The sequence below is a fragment of the Stegodyphus dumicola genome, chromosome 7, assembly GCF_044657685.1.
Source record: "Stegodyphus dumicola isolate Sdum_Otavi_A_Nest chromosome 7, ASM4465768v1".
NCBI classification, from domain to species: domain Eukaryota; kingdom Metazoa; phylum Arthropoda; class Arachnida; order Araneae; family Eresidae; genus Stegodyphus; species Stegodyphus dumicola.
In genome coordinates this window covers 1,093,610-1,108,121 of record NC_140774.1, presented here as the reverse complement: position 1 = coordinate 1,108,121, position 14,512 = coordinate 1,093,610, and the positions used below count along the sequence as shown (strand labels likewise).

Sequence of the window (14,512 nt, the reverse complement as noted above, 5' to 3'; positions counted from 1 at the left end):
AAAAATACTGTTATGTATTCTATAAACAAATCCAAATTATCACATCATACTATATAACCCTGGTACAAAAGAAGAAATGTCTGATTAGGAACATACTCTATTTATTTGGTAAAAAAGAAGAGTAAAACATATGCAACATCCCATTATGAAAAATCCTGCAAGCCATTACAATACTATAAGACATTGATTAGTAAGGTAAACATCAGTTGATCATTCTTTCACAACAGCAATAAATGTTTCATTTAAAATTCCTAATAACATGCCAAAACAGATTCACAATTGATGCCTCATTTAAGGTCACACAAAAGTAAATCCGATTTAGCTGACTATGAGATCTTCTATTGTAGAGGACTTTCTAAGGAGAACTGGCTTGTATTCACATTACACATGGGGAAAAACCACAAAAAAAAAAACCAACCATGCAGCCAGCCTGTTCGAAAATAGAACAGAAGATGGAACTCCCAGCATTCAGTAACTTTAACCATTCAGCTGTTGGTGGGCCTAATTATTATTCGAAGAGACAAACAGCAATTTTTCAGTGACAACTACTCTACTTTTTTACAGACAGAACTGAACAGCAAAAACTTCTTAAACTCTTGATTAGATTCTAGTTTACTTTCTTCCTTTTAAAAGCAGGAGATGCAAAACTTTGCCGCTGCTGCCTTTTATTTTGAAGAAGCTTCTTGAGACCAATTCCACGGGCAGTCAAATAATATTTTATTATCTTTGTTCTGATATTGCAACAAGAAGGAATATTTACCTCGCCTGCTTTCTTACAAATCATATTAACAAATTCCACATCCGTAGTTACATTTCCATGTATTATTTCGTCTCGAAAATTTTGAATTATTTTTTCACACAGAAGGCACAATTTAAATATTTCTGGAGAAGGACATTTAAGCCCACCTAAATTTGCAAAATTAATTATGTACTGCTTATTTTCATCAATGGAAGGAGTATTTTGCTCACAAACTAAGAGAAACTGTGAGCATGAATTACAAGCATTTTTCAAAACAGAATTTATTGCAGCTCCTGCAATATAACAGACGTTATTTTCCTCACTAAGGGTGAGATTCTGTAGAGATACATCAGAAACTTCTGGTATGGTAACAGGCTCTAAAGCTTTTTTCTCCTTCAGAAATTCAAATTCATCTTTCGCATAGTTTAATAAGTAAATATCTGAATCAGTAGCATAACTGGAGTTCTTAATGTCAGATATAAACTGAGATAAACAGATAAGCTTTAATGCTTTCACAGCTTGCAAAGCACTTGGCTTCAAACCAGCTTTTCTGCGTATCTGAGAAAATACATTTTCTAGAGCATCTTGTGTCAATCTGCTCGTCAAAATAAACTGAAAATCATTCAGAAAACATGCCTCTGCTAACTGTATGGCTGATAAAGCAGAAAGAATCAAACCAGTATGTAATGGTTTCCACCCTTTACCAATTTTTATAAGCTGTATAACATTAATAAATTCAAAAAGTAACTCAATTTTTTTGCTTTTATTTGTCACAGAAATTGAGTTCTTTCTACATCTAGAGGATAGCATTTGAAACCACTGACATATAAATCTTATCCACCATGCTGTTGTAAGAGCATTAGGGCTTATCTCTTTTAAAGCTACTGCCTTCTCCAATCCCACAGCTGTTTTAATTGGAAAAAACCTCACAGCAGAAGCAACATTCATTTTACCAAAATGTGAGGGGAAGAGGTCTTCTTTGCTGAGATGATGCATAGTTCTCAAACCACAATTTTGGTTTGTTTCAGTAATCCAGATATCTTTTATAAATCCTGCAGATACATGCAAAGTAACCAAATTTTCTTTATTGCAAACATAACTGGGCAGTTTTATACTATGATTAAGAGTTGCAGACCAGAGATTTTTTAAAAGATGTGGCACATCTGCAAATACATAAATAATTTTGCCCTTAATTTCAGTAGTGAAATTATTTCTTTGGTTTCAAGAAACAGATATTCCCAAAGAATTCCACAGGCTTCTATTTACTGCTGCCATATCGCTAACAATACCAACAACATTAAATCCAACAGAATTGACAGCTTCGATAACATTGACAACAAGTTGTTTGAGCTGGCATCCTGTTACCTGTCCAGTTATCTCATGGGCAACCACTTGCTTCCATTTCAGCTTCAAACCTCTTAGTAAAATAACTAAATAGTGATTTCCTGCACCCTTTTGATTTCCTAATGTACATTTACCAATAAATTTCCGTTTTGAAATATCAAAATCAGGATTGCCAGAAATCTCCATTTCATCCAATGATAAAATACAGTCTTTATCACTAGCATTCATTTTTTCTCCTTTAATTTTCAAAGGTTCAATCATCTCACTGATGACTCCAAAATTCATTTCAAGACCTCGAAGTCTTTTATTTAAAGTGCTGTATGAAGGCACGGAAAACCTATTCTGTGCAAGTAATTATAACCATGCTTGCCCAAGGCAAATCTAACTTTGAGGCCTTTTATTATTCCCTTGTTAGACCATTTTGCAATGCTTCTATGAGGAATTTTCAACATTGCTATTTGTTCATCTGAAAGAAATGTTTTCACTCCTTTCAGCAATTCCTCATGCTGTACTTGAAGGTCATGAAGTTGAATTTCAGTGCTATGCCATTTTTTAAAACATTAATTTCATTTTTTTTGGTTGCTGTAAGTTCTTTCAGTAATATTTTGTTCTGGCATTGCAGAAGCGAGATCAATTCAGTCTGCTGTTTTATAAAATTCCTTAAAAGAACATCCTGGAATAAAGACAAAATCTATATGAATAATCATCAAAGAAGGGGGGGGGAACACAACAAACAAACAAAAAAGATCTGAAAGGTTTCAGATTTTAAATTACACCCAAAGGGGCCTTTTTTTAACATTTTGTGTTTCACCTTTAGTTATTAAATATCAAGTTTTTCACACTTAAATTATAAAATTCAGTTCAACAGCAATATTGCAAGATAATTTTAAAATGAACATATCTTCAGAATTCCCGATTCATTGTCTCACACGCTGGAGATAAAAGTGTCTTTTCTGTACAACATTGCCATTGCTCGCTTTGAAATCCTCAAGTTTGTTAATCAAAAATTCGTTAAAGTTTTACAACATATAAAATATATATTAAAACAAATTCCGAATTTCAAATTCGGTCTTCCAGATGTCCATATTCACAGTAGAATTAAGTCATTCAAAATTTGATGGCTCTAGGTACCGTTGTTTTATCAGAATGCAAAAAACATACATGCATTTATGCAGATTCTTCACTATATAATTTCTTTAAATATAGTACAGAGTGATAATATTTGGTGGCAACAATTTGAAAAGTGATGCAGCCGTTTATAGTGTTTCAATACAAAACGAAAACAATAGTCCTTCAGGGACAAAGCCCCTTTGGATTAAATGTCAAACTTAAACAGATAATAAATCCACAAAATAAAAATGCAAGTTCCAGGTCTCTTTTCCTATACTGTGGTGGGTTTTTAAATTTGACTCTATTGTTTTCAGCATTTTCTAGATTATTTTTGTTTTATTTTCTAATATTTAAAATTTATTTCACTTAAAAATAGATTTTTAAAATTTATTTCCAGCTTTTCAAGGGATCGATTATCTCCATAATCATGAGCAATTTAATAACACAAATTATCAACTTATATCACAGCCTTCACAAATGCTGATGAAATTAATTAAAATTAATTACAATTTGGTTGCAAGATGAATCTAAAGGTTGTTTTTGCAAACAAAACTGAAATTTACATAGAGAATTTGCAACTATTGATGAAATTAATTACATTCCTTTTACCAAAAAATTACTTTATAGAACATTTTAAATGCATATAAGGAAGTAATTTAATTATACATTAGTTATCAACTTACATCAGAGCCTTCACAATTAGATGGTATTTCATTGCAAAATGAGGCTAAAGGCTGTTCTTGCAAACAAACCTGAAATGTACACAAAGAATTTGTATATGCTGATGAAATTAATTACATTCCTTTTACCCCCCCCAAAAAAGTTAATAGAAACGTTTTGTATAAGCAAGCAATTTAATAATACACTAATTATCTTACATGAGATCCTTCACAAATAGATGGCATTTTATCACAAGATGAAGTTGAAGCTTGTTCTTGCAAACAAACCTGAAATATATATATAAGAAATTTAGAAATACAGATAATATAAACTACATTCATTTTAAGAAATAATTATTTTACATAACATTTTATAATTCATAAATAGATAATAAATTGTTAACACTCAAAATTCAAAAATAATTCCATAGCACAACAGCCAGATATAGTACAGCTGTTTAGCAACCATAAGACAAACAATTTCATATTTCAGAAATCGTATAAAAATTCATTAATATATGTAAAACATATGACATTTAATAGCTGCTCAAATGAAAACATAGAATAGATTCTTTACTAGCAGCTGTTATTTAATCAGAAGGTAATGCTAAATGTTGTTGCAAACACACCTGAGATGTACTGTAATGTACACATTTGCAACCACTGGTGAAATGAAATAAAGTGCATGATTATGAAGATGGAAACATTTAAAAAAACATAGTACAGTTTACGAATAGATGTTAAAAAACTATTAAAATTTTTTAGAAGTGCAAAATGGCAATTTACATCAGATACTTCGGCAGCAAAATTTATTTCTCCAAAATATGAAGCTGAAGGTTGTGGCAAATGAACCTAAAAGAAATTATAATATATGAAATATGTGGAAGTGAAAGAAATTATAAACTCTGATCGGATAAAAATAAATACAAATAATCATTACCATTTTCAAAGTAACTCAACTTATAAAAAAGCATAAATACATTGGACTGTTCATAGCATTCATACTTCTTAAACATAAGTAAATATTACGTTAATATATTTTTTAATTTTAGAAACAGTGTTAATACTTTTTAGAAAAAGTTTATAATACTAAATATTTAATAACTGTTCAAATGAAGACTTACAACAGATGGTTCAGCAACAGAAATCGCTTCAGTTGATAAAGGTAAACCGTGCAGCAAGCCACCCTGAAGATGCAAAAATTATGAAACACATATAAGTAAGGATACCTGAAAATGCTGATAAATAAAATATACTTAATGTAATTTTAATAATAAATAATATAAATAATCCTAATAAGTTTTGTAAATCTTTAAACAAAAAATAACAACATTCAGACAAGACATATAAGACATTAAAATATACATTTAAATCAATGTATTATAACTATATTATTGTATTACTCAATATTAAAGTTATTAATTTCAATATTATTTCTTTTACTTACTCCATACATATTTCTCTCTATTTATCTGGAATTTAAAATTAAGCAAAAAAGCAACTTTAGTTTAATACAAATTTTGATTTAAACTCTTTTGACTTTGAAGGCAATCAGATACCGGTTTCTTTCTTTTAGGAGCAAATTTGAAGAAACCAGACCCATGTATGACCGTCCTCGAAAAACTACATCAAATTGAGGTTTTATGCTTAATTTTCAACATATGATTATAATAACAAAGTACATACTTAATTATATATATAACAACAGCAAAATTTTAATTTTTTAATCTAATCTTAGGGACTGTAATTACAGCTTTATCACATAATGCCTTAATTTCAATATTTTGATTCTTTTATAAAGCAATTTAGTCCATTTGTAATAAAAACATATTTTTTTATGAAAAACCATAAAAATAAAAAACACATACATTACAAAAATTGGATGTAACTGAACGGTGCTTTGGTAAACCAATGCCTTTTAGACGCTGTGGGGTCAACAGTTGTGGGGGATTAGGCACAGTGAAAAGAGTTGGCACAGCATTGGGCTTGAGTTTTTTATGCCCATCTTGCCTAGAGCATTCAAATTGACTTTCTTCAAAATGTACCTGCATATTTAACAAAAGCATGCATGAAATTTAACATTAAAATCAAAAGCACTAGTATTAAATTACAGTTACATATATTATAATTTAAGAATGTAATTTTCTGATAAATTTAAATTTTTTTATGAAAATAGAACAAAATTTTTAAAAAGTAATCATGTTTGTAAAACTACTTAAAACATATTTCCTGCTCACACACTAAAAATAAATTTAAAGTACCTATAGTTAAAAATACAATATTAAGATTTACTACTACAATAATATTTAAATTAATATTTAACTTCTTAAAAATGTCTAAAAATACAGAATATATTTATCTTACTATAAAGAAAAAACAAAATCATTTATTATTTGGATCATACCATCCAGTTTTTAACATTGGCGCCAACTATCCGATTTGGCGACAATACATCAGAATCAAAACATAGAATGCTACTTTAAATCACCAATCGTACAGTAAAATTAAAGAAAAGAAAAAGGCACATCACATTTCTAACTGAGCACAAAGTTTACATGAAATGCATGATACAAATTTTACAAACGGTATAAACTTTTCACGATAACAAAAGAAACAACATGAAACAACGATATTTTACTGCACAAACACATACACATTCCGCAGTTGATTTTGTACTTATAAAATCAGTTGATCGTCAATAAGTGACAGTTAAACGAAAATAAATATTTTAAAGTACCAAGAAGAGTAATTTTTCTAACATTCTATGGAAAAATACGAAGCTGAACTTACCTCACAAAGATACGCTCCTGGGCCCGGGATCCATTGATCTCGACAAGAATTAACTATCCATTTTCTTCGTCTTTCTTCATTTCTAGGGAAACGAAACATCCTAAAGTTATTTTTAGACTGATTCGCACAATTTGGTGCAGCACAACCACCCATTTTTCTGAAAATTAGGTCGAAATCGATCCACAAATATGTCAAGAAATCAGTGCTAATCCAATAGCGAATACCAACAAGTTAGCTTCAAAATGGATGATGATTCAGCTCCCCTTTATAGTAGCCTTAGTCAGAAATATGACGTCACTCATGTGGGCGGAGTTAATGGAACCCTCATCTGGACTGTCATTGGCCAAATTCAAGCCGTTGTCCTAGCAGTGTACATTTTGCTTATATGCATCCCGGCAAAGAATCTATAGTGAGTTCCCCTAGAGATTCTTTGATCCCGGTTTCTTGCCTATTTCGCACATGCGCAGAAAGGTACGGAGGGTGGATGGATTGCCCCTTTAAAATAAGCTTCAGGAACATACACAGTGTCTCTTCAGTCTGACGGAGCCACATTTGCCTCGGGAAACCTTTACTTCTTCTCCTTAGAGATTCTTTGGTTGTTCGTATGCAGACAGAAATTTTCCATAAGCTAATCACTAATTTTAATGCTTTAACGTATTAAACGCTATTTTATAAGGAGAAGCATTTACAGTATACTCTGAAATATTTTTTAATCACTTAATACTATAACAATCAAATTCGTATCACTGAAATAATTTTTCAGTATTTCCTGAATTAAGTTTTTATCAGGATCATCAAAAGTCTTTCGATATGATGCATGGTTTATTAATCTTTGAACAAATGTAGTTTCAAAATATTAGTCCTAATTTTATTTTCTAACATCTCATAGTTAGATTGTTCTTTTATAATTTTGAACTTAATCTTTTCTCAAATAAAATTCGTAAATTGTGAATGATCAGAATAGCTATTACTCTACACCGATTTCAGCAGGTTTTTATAACACAAAACAAGTATAATAATAAATGTTTAATAATTTTAATTTAATTTGATCCTGTGTGTAACAGATATGCAGCAACAAAATATCCTTGATTCAACTTTCTTATGTAAACTTGTCATTGTGATGTATAAATTATAATTTATAATTGAGATTTTCATCAAAATTCTATGCGCCTCATACAATTAGTTAATAATAAGTAAATGGTGTATCATGTTGTATATGGTTAAACTTTGTAAAAAATTAAGAAATCATATTGCATGGTTTCAAATTATAAATAAACTGTTTAAATCTCCTTTAATTAGCAAATTAAAATGGTTTGGATAAATTTATGTTACTTTTGTTTTGGATAAGTAATTATCGTTTCTTTTAGAATTTTCTGTTCAATAGCTCATTTTAATAATTAAACATATGTTTGATTTGGATCCCATCAGTGGCCAAGCATAAGGCTCCTATAAACCAGGCTGAATCATCAGGCATTCGCGCTCCCAAGTGGGAGATTTAATGGCGGCTGAGTGGTTAAGGTGCAACAATTTTTTGTGTTTTTTTTGTGTAAAATGGGCGGATGTACAGCTATTAATTGTTCAAATCATTCACGGAAAGGTCATACATTGGTAAAATTTCCTAAAAATGAAGAAAGAAGAAAAATATGGGTAAATAATTGCCGAAGAGACAATTGGAAACCTGGTCCAGGCGCTGAACTTTGCTTAGTAAGTATAATGTTAATTACGCCTTCATTTAGAGTTTATATCTTCTCTGATGTTTATAATGTGCAAGTAAAGTGAAATTCTTGTGTACAAACACCTGAGTATCTGCTAATTTCTGTAATAATAGCTATAATTAAATTAGTCTAGGGTTAATGTACCCGTCGCCAAACATCGCCAATGTAGATGTTTTGAATATGGAAAAGAAATTTCTCTTCTAATATAAAGCGCGGATTTTGTTTTCCTGTGCTAATTGTGGAATTTATACTAATGTAACATGAAAATCATTAGCATATTGAAATTTATTAAAAAATAAATAATAATTTGGAAAGTCAAGATAAAATCTCAATGTTTGCTAAAGATATATGTAACATTATACTATAGTTGCAATATCGTTGGAATGATATATAATTTTTTCTTTATTTTATAATCACTATTGTTAAAAAGTTAGATGAGTTGTTTATGCACGGTGCCCACTACTGTTTCTTGGTTAAAATAACTTCCAGAATTTTGACATTGACATCTGAAGTCAATAGAATAAATTGAATAGTGTGAGACAAAATATATATAATCTGACTTCAATAATTGCAAGGATTGTGCAAGTTTATTTATAATCACAGTATTATACAATTTGGCAATGGAGTAAAGATTTAGAAATGAATGCAGAACATTCAAATTAGTATTTTCTTGTTTCTAATTATAGAAATATAGTCTATTTTCCAGTATAAAAGTTTTACTTAAAAGTATGGGAAAGCAGATTTGTTTCATGCATGATCTTTATAATACTGGTATGAAATGAATGAATTTTAATCTGTAAACAATTTTTTGTTAATATTGAAATGCGTTTCTTTGGGTACATTTTTAGGCACTTGTGGATCATGTCAGACAACATGCAATAGAAAAAAGATGTCCGTGTGCATAAATTTTCCCATTGTGTTACTTCATTTTATCTAAATTTCAAGGATAATTCTTTTCATTTTTATATGGCATGTTATCAGTATAAAGGCTAGTGAAAATAAATTGGTATGTGTATCTGTTTTTGAAGTGTAATGCTTAAATAAAAAGATGGTGTGTGTTTCTTCATTTAAACAAAATTTCAAGGATAGTATTTTTCAGTGTTGTACGGTTTGTTATTTCTCAATGTAAAGTGTAACAAGGGGAAAAAAAACTGGTATGGTATATCTGTTTTTTAAGCATGATAATTTTATTTATTTCTTTAGTGATGCATATATATAGAGAGAAGGTGTTTGGTCCAACTGAAGTTATAATAAATCTAATTTTACTAGATCTCTCCCTCCCCTCAGGTGTAGAAAATTTTCAAGTGCAGAAAGTTTATTTGCAGAATTAATTCATTTCTGATAAACTTATTATCATTAATTTTTTATATAACATGTTATTAAGTTACACATTTGACTACTGTGTAATAAAATTGTATTTAGGGCAAAAAATTAACTATAATTTTGCATCTGGTGACTAATATCATATGCTTCTAAGAATATTACTTTAACTTTTTCCATAATTTTTGTATTTCAGGAACATGAAACTGTTATTTTGATATACTTAAATAATAAAAGTGTGTATCTGAATCAATTAATGGATACAAATATTTTACAGTTATTTTTAGAAGATATTTGCCATATCGCTTCTAATAATTCATAAAGTATGTTAAAATATAGGTAAATAATTTGGTGCAGAATTCAAATTTAGGGTTTAAAATATAGTGAATCATAAGACTAAATGATTTTTATTGTCATGATTTGCCTGGGCTTAAGAATGTACTTTTCGCCCGGTGGAAATTGTCATCAAACTGTCCTGAACAGGCTTTTTGTTGATAATAACTTCTAGGCTTATCAGTACCTCCTTTTGAGTGGAGGGTATGCAAATATAGTACCCAATTTAAATTACATTGTGATTGTAATAATATTGTGGTATGAAATAAGTGATTATAATTACAATTTAGGTAATTGCATTGTAATTATATTACATTGTATCTGTGAACTCTTAATTTCATTACTTCATGCAATTATGTTGTAAGTGCATAATCTAATTGCAATAATATAATCTATTCGCAATTACAAAATAATTATAAATGCAGTTACATCTTAAATAGAGGCCATTTTTATACTTTTAAATTTTCGCAAGATAACTTCCCCATTAAGGTTCATTTGGAGGAAACTATGCAAATATTAAAAAAGAAGTTATGCTAAATTTACATATTTTGTACAGTACTTTCTTGTTATAATGCTGTTCAATATATCTTCAATACTTTTGTAAATTTAACGACATTCTTAGCAATCACTGTGGTGCTTTAAAAAGAAGTTTCTTAGTTATGCTTTCTAATAAGAATGGGTTTAAAATTAAGTATTATGTATAATAACTAGCAGTTAAAAAAACTTGACTGCATGAAAATGCTGTTGCTGTGTAAAATAAAAAATAAGCTTTCTTTTATGCTTTGAAATGAATTACATGTGGTTAAGTCGTCCTTTTACAATTTAAGAATGTGGTTAACACACATTCTTAAATTGGACAGGTTTTATCTAAATTATTAGTATAAAATATATAAACTATGAATTATTTTGTAACATAACTCAAATTGCAAAATTTGCATTCTATATACGTTCAAAGTTATTATCTTTTATGGAATAACTGTTTTTTTAATTTAGGTAAAAACTGGATTTTTAGAAGTATTACAAATACAATGCAACACAAAGGTGATCTGATTGAAGAGGAAGGACTTTTTATTACGGTTTCTAGTTCGTATTTATATTACATTTGATGAAAAGCATCCAAAACACAGAATGCTGTACTTTCTTCTTCCATATTATGTTATGAAATATTTCACACATTTAAAAGAAAGTGTTTCTTCAGAATCTTGCACAATTATTTCCATGTACCTCAGACTTAAATGACGACATATTCTTAAGTTATTTTTTTAGTATGAATTTACAGTGTTTTTATGGAAATTTTTGTTAAAATGTCATTAAGATAAATTTATTTGCACACTCTACGCTTTAACTATTTCCCCATTTGACACTATTGAAAGTTTTTATTCATATCTTATTTATTATAGTCTGCTAACGAAACTGAAACATCTAAAGAATAAGTTATTTTGAATATGTTTACAAAATATACGCGAAATTTTTATTTAAGTGAAAACGTCTATATACTATTCGAGAATTAATAAATTATCCGAAAAGTTTATATGCGCTGAATACCACGCGTCTATAAAATAAATCTTTAAAAAAACAGCAGACATTCAGCCAGCGTGTGCGATAAACGCGCCAAAATTGGCAGCGCGTTCACTCCCTTGCCAAGAGAGAAACGTTGGTGATTCAGCCTGGTTTAGAGGAACCTTAGCCAAGCAGTAAAGTTACTGAATACTAATAGTTTGACTTGAGTTGGATTCCAATCGAAAGGGTTGGCTACATAACCATTTTTCCAAATTTCCAATGTGTAACTTGGATACCAACCAGTTTCCTCTAAAAAGTCCTCCACAAAAGCACTCCTCCCTTTTGACAAATAGCACTCACATGCTTTGCTGAAGAATTTTCTGTTGAATAGCTAGCTTCATTTATGAAGCAAAGTTTGATTTGAGATTAATTAAAAAAATGAAAGGCAACTAAAAGCTAATTATAATTTATTTTAATTTTTTAATTTTTCTCTTCAAGTTAAACAGCAAAATACAACTAATAAGTTAATATAGTATAGAAACTAATACATAATGATCATATTGGATATTTTCTGGGCACTTGATATAAGAAATACAAAAATAAACTGTTGATTAACTCCATAAAAATAAACAGATTTAAAGATTTTATTCCAGTTATTGAAAAATTAGTATATATATTGATTAAATCTGTGCAAATTAAAGATTAAAACTTTAACGTGCAACTGATTTAATAGCAGAGTAAGTAACACTGATTTCTTGAATTTATGGGTTCCTGTGCTAGGCGAGAAAATGCTGACATCCTTAGCTATTTATAATTCATTCTAAGGAAGCTTTAGATTTCTGTATAGATAATTTTCTTTTTAAAAAATGTACATTAAGATGGTAACTAATGATTTAATGTTTCTACTGGGTTACTAGAACTTGTATTTTAAGGTTATTTTAGTAATGAAGATCAACTCAAATATTACCAGTTTGTCCTGATATATTCTTTGTAGATGTATTCTGTTCCTTTCAAAATGATGGTTGATCATTTACTTGTATGATAGTTATAAAGCATTTTCTCCTGTCCTTCCACATGTCTTCATGGTGTAATTAAAAACAGACTCGATGTATATTTGAGAATTCCAGGGTTCCTGTGAGAACATTGCACATTTTTCACACCTCCTGCTTCAAAATAATCTAATGACGTCACATAGTACATAATTGTTCAAAAGCTAGTCAATAATTTTAATGCTTTTGCCATTTTGTAGGAGAAACATTTATATTATACAGTCAAAAGTCGTTAATTCGGACACCCATAATCCGGAATGATCTATAATCCGAACATCAAAGCTACAAACTTTCTGCGCATGCGTCGCGTTCACGCATGCGCACAGGCGTTTACGAGAGCGCATAAGACCTTTACAGCTGCGAATATGTTTGTGCGCATGCGCGTTTAATGTGTAACGGAGTTATACGCTAAGCTAAAGTTATCTAATTCAGTTAATGTTGCAGATTGCGTTGTTCCTTAATCTTCGAATTGGATCCGGCTTATTATTTTTTGCAGACTGTTAGAGCAATTTTATAAAAGTAAGCTTGAACTTTCGATTTTGTCAAATAGAATTTCCTATATATATTTACTACAAAGCGAAAGTATGTTTTGAAATCCGAAATCTGTTTATCAATTTCACACTGCTCTACGGCAGAGGGGGGGGCAGAAACGTCATTATTAGATTATGATAGATTAGAAAGATTATGTCAAATAGAATTTCCGATATATATTTACTAATATGTAATTTGTATCTACAAAGCGAAAGTATGTTTTGAAATGCGAAATCTGTTTATCAATTTCACGCTGCGGATTGGAAGTTGATCTGTCAGCACTATCCTTATCTTCAGAGCAGATGTTTTTATTTTATTTGGTTTATAATTCCGTACTAAGTGTAGTATTTCATCTCGATATACTCCGTCTTTAATATGATTTAAATCAAGTTCCTCGTCATTATAATTCGCTTCCGATAGTGAAGAAAGTGACCCAGAGGTTATTGAAAACGAAAACATTTCGATTGACAAATTAGTCGGTATTCTCAACACAGCAATTATAGGACTTGAACAGCGGAACTTTGTAACTAAACAAGAAATTATGTCTGTTTAATAGAATTAAAGAGAAAGTATTATCACATGAAACGAAGCAACTTACATTGAAGGAAATGTTTAATAAAGTAAACAAATAAATATTAAGCTTTTTCTTTTTGTAAATTTTGATACCCTTTAGATCATAATTGTTCTTTATTTCATAAATTACGGTTTCATATTTTTAATTTTGTAATTTCTGCATGCCATCTTACCAGATTTAAACTGATGATCTATAATCCGGAAAAATCGATAATCCGGAATCGAGGAAGTCCCGACGAGTCCGGATTAACGACTTTTGACTGTAATGTGAAATATTTTTATAATCACTTTAAATTATTGAAAAATTAGTAATTATATTTGTTATTTAATAGCTGATTTAATAACAGAATTGTTAGTGCTGTGGTTTCGTTAATTTTGGTTCCATTTCCAGCTGAGGAGATGCTGATGTCCTTAATTATTTATAATTCATTCTAAAAAAGCATTAGATCTGTGTATAATCAAGTTTCTTATTCAAAAATGTACATTAAAATGCTAAATAATGATTTAATGTTTCTGAGTTAAATTATAAAAATAATCCATTCCTATTAATTTCTTTGTGATGATCTTGCATTTCATTATTAGCTTAAAATGTATTATGACATGGATATGTATTAGTTTACTACTCCCACATTTAAAAAATAAATACCTTAAAACTTCCAAAGACTGATATAATTAAAAGTTCAAGATAGTGTGGTATCTTGATATTGTGCTTACATCAAAATTTTAACCAAGCTTTACACATTTGAGCAATATAATCACAAATTAGATAACTGACCTAAATTTCTGTAACATAACATTTAATGATTATGAAAAAGCACACAATGACTTAAATATCTAAAGATAAAAATT

The 14,512-nt window shown here is 29.5% G+C and overlaps 1 protein-coding gene and 1 long non-coding RNA gene across 3 annotated transcripts; one reads left to right on the top strand and one right to left on the bottom strand.

Annotated features, from left to right (window-relative positions):
* Positions 1-3,867: 3,867 nt before the first annotated feature.
* LOC146996071 (uncharacterized) lies at positions 3,868-5,903 on the bottom strand. Its single transcript, XM_085821335.1, has 5 exons — positions 5,721-5,903; positions 4,977-5,039; positions 4,639-4,704; positions 4,072-4,140; positions 3,868-3,945 (listed from the first exon to the last, which is right to left on the bottom strand). The coding sequence occupies exons 1-5, from the start codon at positions 5,901-5,903 to the stop codon at positions 3,868-3,870; spliced, it is 459 nt and encodes a 152-aa protein (XP_085677461.1).
* Positions 5,904-8,086: 2,183 nt separating this feature from the next.
* LOC146996070 (uncharacterized) lies at positions 8,087-11,390 on the top strand. 2 transcript variants are annotated; one of them, XR_015041858.1, is made up of 2 exons: positions 8,087-8,346; positions 11,004-11,390. It is a non-coding gene; the product is annotated as an uncharacterized LOC146996070 (long non-coding RNA). The 2 variants fall into 2 exon arrangements; XR_015041857.1 differs by lacking the exon at positions 11,004-11,390 and adding an exon at positions 9,206-9,829.
* Positions 11,391-14,512: the final 3,122 nt, after the last annotated feature.

Bases quoted from the DNA above. Each gene is read 5' to 3' on its own strand.
- LOC146996071 (XM_085821335.1), bottom strand. From the start codon at position 5,903: ATGCAGGTACATTTTGAAGAAAGTCAATTTGAATGCTCTAGGCAAGAT. The intron at 5,040-5,720 runs GTATGTGTTTTT...TTGCATCTTCAG, and splicing joins TTACATCCAATTTTTGTAAT to GGTGGCTTGCTGCACGGTTT. The intron at 4,705-4,976 runs GTAAGTCTTCAT...AATTTCTTTTAG, and splicing joins CTGTTGCTGAACCATCTGTT to GTTCATTTGCCACAACCTTC.